Source organism: Chrysochloris asiatica, unplaced genomic scaffold, assembly GCF_000296735.1.
Source record: "Chrysochloris asiatica unplaced genomic scaffold, ChrAsi1.0 scaffold00014, whole genome shotgun sequence".
NCBI classification, from domain to species: Eukaryota; Metazoa; Chordata; class Mammalia; order Afrosoricida; family Chrysochloridae; genus Chrysochloris; species Chrysochloris asiatica.
In genome coordinates, this window is record NW_006408532.1 from 13,203,018 (window position 1) to 13,210,229 (window position 7,212).

The 7,212-nt window shown below is 37.3% G+C and overlaps 1 protein-coding gene across 3 annotated transcripts in view; it reads right to left on the bottom strand.

The window, feature by feature from the left end:
- TSC1 (tuberous sclerosis 1) overlaps positions 1 to 7,132 on the bottom strand; it is a 41,670-nt gene extending 34,538 nt beyond the window's left edge. For 2 of the 3 annotated variants that reach the window (XM_006834902.1, XM_006834901.1), the window contains exons 1-4: positions 7,027 to 7,132; positions 5,209 to 5,312; positions 4,045 to 4,197; positions 1,427 to 1,571 (exon numbers count right to left, since the gene is read on the bottom strand). In XM_006834902.1, coding sequence (XP_006834965.1) covers positions 1,427 to 1,571; positions 4,045 to 4,197; positions 5,209 to 5,312; positions 7,027 to 7,132 — 508 coding nt within the window. The remainder of the gene's footprint in view (positions 1 to 1,426; positions 1,572 to 4,044; positions 4,198 to 5,208; positions 5,313 to 7,026) is intronic. The other variant, XM_006834903.1, reaches the window with a different exon arrangement.
- Positions 7,133 to 7,212: the final 80 nt, after the last annotated feature.

Here is a 7,212-nt window from a genome sequence, read left to right on the forward strand (position 1 = left end):
AATCAATGTAATGAAACAAGCTATATGAATGGTTGAATGTGAAGCTGATGATGTGCCCTGTAAACTTTCACTCAATCCAAAATAAAAACATTTAATTAAAAAAATAATAATAAAATCCATCAGTGGCTCCCAATCTACTTAGTGTGACCTGTAAAGGCTTCTACTAATCTCACCCCTGCCTTTCTTTCCAGTCGTCCCCCAAAAAACAACCCCAAACAGTCTCACAAAACTGAACTACCTTTATAATGACAGTTGTTCTCTCCAAATTTGTAATTCTACTTCTCCACTGCCCAAATAAGCCTGAGTTTCTTCAGGATAGGGACTGTCTCACTCACCTCTGCATTCTCAGAGGCCTGCACGGTGCTTGGGGCATAAGAGGCATGCATTGTGGAATGAATGTGTGAGAGCATTTTAAAATCAGCATGCAATCCTAGCTAAAGCTCAAGTCTATAGTATCCATAAAGCTCCTCTACAATAACTGACAGATCATTCCTGTTTCCTAAAGAAGACCTGACTAAATAAACTGGCATCATATGGGTCTTGTGCTTGGTTATTTAATCCTGTGCAGGAAGCCACGGTATTCTGTTTCAGAGGTCTTACACATTTCAATCTTTCAATATGGGTATCTCATGCTGGGATTGCAAAAGATTCCACATTTCATATACTTATAAGCTTTGGAATCATATTGAAAGAGCTGTGCTACCTGATGATATGGAAAATAACAAATTAAAAACAAAAATAAAAAAAAGTTCATCTGGAGGAAAACACCTAGGCATATATATATATATATATATATATAAAACCAACCTAAACTCAATTCCTACAATTTGCTTCTTTTAGACTACTATATGATACTTTTTCTTTTTAAAATGGCACGGCAGTTTGGGTGCCTCATAGCTAAGAACTTCAGACAACAGGCAACTATCAGGTTTAATAAATGTTTTTCTCAAATGCTGTTAAAAAACAAAACAAAACACAACATGTGAAACTAGAAAGCTAATTAGGACATGCTACATTTTCCCTCCTCTTCTAAATACACAATGAACAAGCTCTCAGAAGTTTGTATTCTGTCACAACAGACCAGCAAAGTAAGACAAATAATGTTCAACAAGTTCAGGCCTATAGTGACAATCTAGATTAAAGTTGTTCTCCAGTTTAACAAAAATCAGAAACTTTCACATCCTACCACTCAATTTCTCTCTGACAACTAATTCATTAAAAAACCCAGAATAAAGATGGTACCTCAGTCATGTTTCTTATATATGCCTACCAGGGAAACACCCAACGTAGTTCCTTATCTGAACAGTGAAAGCCATCATTCAACTTTACAATTCTCCATGTCCTTCCCTTAGAGCACATAACCTAGTAATCAACAATGAAAACATAAAACCGTTAGGGTTTGACAGGTATATAGGGAGACCTTTACCTGGTTTTTTCAGGCACCAAGATGAAAGACGGCCAAAAATATCAAAGAAGTCATGAAGGTGCTGTTTCCCAGACTGTGGGATCATTGGTAGCATGGTTATCAACACTAAAACTCCTGTTGTGAGGACTACTACATCGGTGTCAGTCTGAAGGGAAAAAAGTCAGAAGAAGAACATTTCAGCCACAGTGTTAGGGTCAGCATTAGGATCAACACTACATGGTACACGAAGATGATCTAAATACCGAGGGAACCACAAATTAGAAGTTCACTCACATTTCCCTAGCTCTAAGAAGTCCTGGTGTGGTACTAGAGGATAAGCACCGGACTGTTAACCACAAAGTCAGCACCACCAGCCACCCCTTGAAAACCCTATGTAGGGTCACTGTGAGTCAGAACTGACTCAACGGCACTTAATAATAAGAACAACAAGAACAAGGATTTGGGGGTGGGGGACACCAATGCAATAGATTCAACAGGAAAACTATTGAAGACCAGCTCTACTTTAATTATTTGGAAGTCTGTGAGATCATTTACAATGCCAATACAAACTCAACCAGGTCATGGGTTTACACTTGTCTTGGGGGCTCAAGCCCTAGAGCCTTAGGATGCCCTATATATAGCACTGAGAGGGTCTTCTTTTTTGTAGCAGAACAGAGGTATGGTTTATCACTCAGCCAAATTCTAAAATATTAACTTTTGTCAACTTTTTTAAAATTACTATACCTGGACAAATAACTACGTTTTAAAGGATTGTTGTTGTTGCTGTTATGTGCCGTGGAGTTGGTTCCAATTCATAGCAACCCTGTACAGGGTTTCTGAGGCTATAAATCTTTATGGGAGCAGAAAGCCTCATCTTTCTCCCACGGAACAGCTGGTAAGTTTCAAACTGCTGACCTTGTGGTTCGCAGCCCGATTCGTAACCACTATGACACTTACCAGAAATCCTTAGAGAAGTATTTAGAGATCAGTAAATGAGAAATGATATGGTGACCTCTAACATTCCTATAGGGTCAAATAACTTTAGGTCAACTGAAGACACTTACTACTCAATGGATATTGAATCAACTGAGACTAGTTACAGCTTACCTGACCCATAATTAAATCATGAATATTTGCCAAGTAACTGCAATTCAGATTTAAGAAACAAGATATTAATCAAAAGGCTACCAATGCAGGCTGAGACAGCATTATTATTATGATAAAGGAATCTATGAGTCTGGAAACAAAATTGCAAATAATTTAGACTTATACCAAGCATCAAGCCTTTTGTTATGGCAGATATATCTGGTGAGAAGGTGATATATGGGTAAGTGGAAGGAGAATATACTACCTTGCAAATAATGATTTCTATACAGAAAGGACTAACCCAAGTTCCGTGCACCATCAAATTCTAACTGCAGACTTAAGTATTATTAGTCCATGATTAATTTCCAAAGCTTATCTTTTTGGTAGGATAGTGCTTTGCAATCTGAACTAAGTCCTAAATATGTCTCAAACTGGATAATATTCTCAATTTAAATTTAAAAAAAAAAAAAAAAGTTGTTAATACTGTTCCTTTTTTCTTTAAGATTAAATGAACATTCTTATAATGCCCTAAGGAACTCTGGTAGCGTAGTGTTTACGAATCGGGCTAGTAACTTCAAGGTCAGCATTTCAAAACTACCAGCTGTTCTGTGGGAGAAAGATGAGGCTTTCTGCTCCCTAAAGATGCACAGTCATGGGAAATCCTGTACAGGGTTGCTATGAGTTGGAACTGACTCCATGGAACATAACCACCACCACCACCACCACAATGCACTAACAATGTGACTCCTTAGGCCCACCTCTAAGGAAAATGAAACACAGTTACCCTTTTTAGAAGACACAAAAATCAATTTGCATGATGCTATGGCAGACGAATTCAAAGGTAATGCCATCTTGGAACAAATACGAGTGGATATTTTTATGTCTCTGTGAAGTACAGGCAGTTAATATTAACCATATTTTCTTATTTTACAGATAGGAAGAAAGTCCAGGAACCAAAATAAATTAAGCAAATAGCTCTGGGTATTTCAGCAAGCTACTGTTAAAACTAAAACCGTAAGTTCTACTTAGGTTATGACTCCCTATATAGAAAAACCCCCACTAAATTTAGTGCAAAAAAAACCACATCAGACTGCAGTTCATTTGGCCTTATAGTAACAAAACCTTAATTATGGCTGAAATTAGAACATGTTCTCAATGATTAAAAGAAGCTTTAAGCCATTCTTCTACTAATCCACCACAGCTATTAGCTAAAAAGGAAAAAAGAAAAGAAACAGGGGTTCCCAAAAGAGAAAGCAGTGTATTTTTAACTGAGGAAAGACTAGAAGATGATGACATAGAAGAGGTTTGGTTTTAACCAATCTGTCTGAAATTTTACTATATTGGACAAAAGCAAACAGTCAAAGTGATGCCTGTGAGAACTTATTCATCAAGTACCAATTCTATATGCCATCGCCTTTGAGAAAAACCAATTGCCAGAAGTCTGTTTGTTTGTTTTTAAACTCTAAAGTTAAAATCTAGCATGAGTGCTTAAGTTGTTCAAAGTTTCAGAAATTATACTCATAATTTCATTAAAATATTTGCAAACATCCTACCTTGAGACATTTTAGTAAAGAAGGCAAAAGAGGTGCTTGAGAGAGCTTGTGCTTCCATGATGGCTGCAGTCGGATCACATGCCCCAAGAGAGAGAGGATGGATAAACGAGTGGTGGCTTTGCCCACATGTTCGTTGATCTTGTCCAAGAGGTGCTGAACACATAAAAGAACAGGAAATCCTCACATGAATGTATGAAGGTAACCCAAATTAAAGCAGCAAGGGTATATATACTCCCAAATCTTCCTTTTGATGTAAAGAAAGGACCAAGCAAATAAAGAGATCAAACCCAACAGTGTTTTAAAGCAAATTAGCAAACAAAATGCTTCCGGATTTAGCCTGAGAGACCGGCAGCCAGTTTACAATTCCTGAAAAAGATCCCCATAATACAGGTGTGCATAAAGGAAAGGAAATGTCTATGCAGCACCTCTTTCTAAAGTACAAATAAGCCACTTCTTACACTAACCACTGGTGCCAAGCCTGGGTTCAAAACCAACTTGCTGAAGTTGGCAGGGGATCAAGCTGGAAGCCATCACGTATTGCTACAGCAGCTCAACTTACATAGTTTGTTCCAAATATAAATCAGGTAGTAGTAGAAGTTAAAATTCACCAGAGTCAAAAAATACAAAATATGTGATAAATGGTACACAATGGCAAGGTCTGCAAAGTCTGCAATTACAAAATTTTGTTAGCTGTTTACCAAACAAGCAAACAAAGGAAACCACAAAAGTGAAGCACACCAAACGAGTCTTCCAAGTACCTGGTATTGGAGAATATGACTGACAAATCTCATTAGGTACATATATTTACAGAATTTCCTGTATTAAATAAAAGGCCAAAAATCCTATGCAAAGCAAGAGTTTAAAGATGGGTAACTTATGGGTCAAACTGTCACTGTCCAATTATAGTATCAGACTTAGAGAATTCATTAAACAACAAGAGCTAAAGAAGTCTCTGAAATATGTTTTATTTTGTAAAGGAAAACATGCGACCTGCAAATTATCTTCACATGTAATTATAATTGGAGAACAATGTGTTCTGTGGAATAAAGAAGTCAAAGGACTATACCCTGGGCAAACTGTGCAGTAGATTTATATAATTACTGTTACACCACTCCACCCTCAGAGAATGTACTAAATACTCTACTCTTACATTTCAGCAGTTACCTTATCATGTGGCTCTTGCAATGTAGTCAGGATGTGCAATACCGGCTGAGAATTAGTTTCCAGGTAATAGTCCACCAAGGTGTTTACAAGCATAGGGCCTCGGTCTAAATAAACGGCAGGGCAGTTTATATTAAGTCATTTCTTCTAACAGTCTAAATGTACCTAAAATAATTTTCTGCAACAAAAGCCAGAAAATGTGTCTTCATAGGCTACCCAAAGTCACATGTAGCATTGCATTTCTTTCTGAAATGGAATATTTCCATGAACTTTTTGAAGTCTCCTTGCATTCTAACAACAGAATAACTCTAAACTTATTTGCCTAAATACTTATAAAAGCATTAAAATGCTACCTTCATGAATTGTAATTTTAAGTTAAAAAGAAAAAGAATCAATTATCTACTGCTTTAAGCCAGGTGACATTAGAATAATGTCTCCCAGCACATTCTTAAGATAGATCTGTTCCTACTTGCATACTCTCTCTCGCCTGTCATGTCCACGAGTACAGTGTGTAGGTCTCATTTTGTGGACACCTTCCCAAGTCAGTAAATACAGTTTATCTCATTCTTTTCACTCACTCCATACTTCTCTACTATATGAGTCTGGAGTCCTGATGTGGCACTGTAGGATAAGCACTGGACTGCTAACCACAATGTCAGCAGTTCAAATCCACCAGCCACTCCTCAGAAACCCCATACAGGGTAGCTATGAATCGGAACTGACTCAATAGCAATTAACAACACATGGCTCTATGTCATTCACCCACTGAAGGATGTTTCTATTTTACCTATTTGTCACATATTTCATTCACGGCTATAATTAAGTGAGTCAAATGGTATGTGCTTTAAATTGATGATGGTGGTGGTGACGATGGGGTTAGTGTGCTGTGGAGTGGGTTCCTACTCATAGCGACCCTGTGTAGGGTTTCTAAGACAATAAATTTTTACGGGAGCAGAAAGCCTCATCTTTCTCCCATGGAACGGCTGGTAGTTTCGAACTGCTGACCTTAAGCTTAGCAGTCTGACTCATAACCACTATACTACCAGAGTTGATGATGGATATTCCAAAAAGGCTGACTTCCAGTTTATCCTTTGACAACGGTACTCATTTCTATTATCAACATTTTATTTTGGCCAGCCTATTAAGCAAAAAGAGGTACTGCTCAAATTTATATTTAAGCAAAAAGAGGTACTGCTCAAATTTATATTTAAGCAAAAAGAGGTACTGTTCAAATTTATATTTCTTGCTTAAAAATGGAACTAAATTTTTTTCCATATTAAAAACATTACTTTTAGATGAAATGATAAATGTGGGATTTGCTCTAAAATAGACAAAGTGGGCAGGAATCACAAAGAATGGATGGGATAAGAAAGGCAAAACCTTTGAAGCTGGGTCATGGGGTTCATGATACGGTTTTTTTTTTTCACTTCTGTATGTGCTAAAATAAGCACTCGACCTCAAGGTCGTTTTGAACCACAAGGCCGTTGGTTCAAACTCACCGGTTGCTCCTCAGAAAATCTATACAGGGTTGCTATGAGTCAGAACTGACTCTACCACACTTAACAACAACAATTTGAGCTATGAGTCAGAATTGGTCAATGGTGGTGGGTGGGTAGATAGATATGTGTGAGTGGCTATATTTGAATACTTTCCTAATTAAAAGTTCAAAATACATGCATATATAGTGAATCCACATATTTGATATTTTTTAACACCACTTTCATTAGATAAGAATTTAAATTTACCATCAGGACTTTATTTACATCTAAGTCAATCTCTTCTGATTTGCAAATGCACCAAAAATTACTTTATTTTGCTTACCTGAATTGAGGTTCTCTTTAAAGACAGTTGTTATGTCATCTCGCACACCCAACTTGGAGGAATCCAGCATGGAGAGGAGCTCCCCGATGTTTGTTTGTTGGGCCATTATTTTGTACAGAGGAGCTACACCAGTTTCACTACATGCGTTAAAGACTCCAAAGCCTCTTCATTGGTGCCACTGCCAGA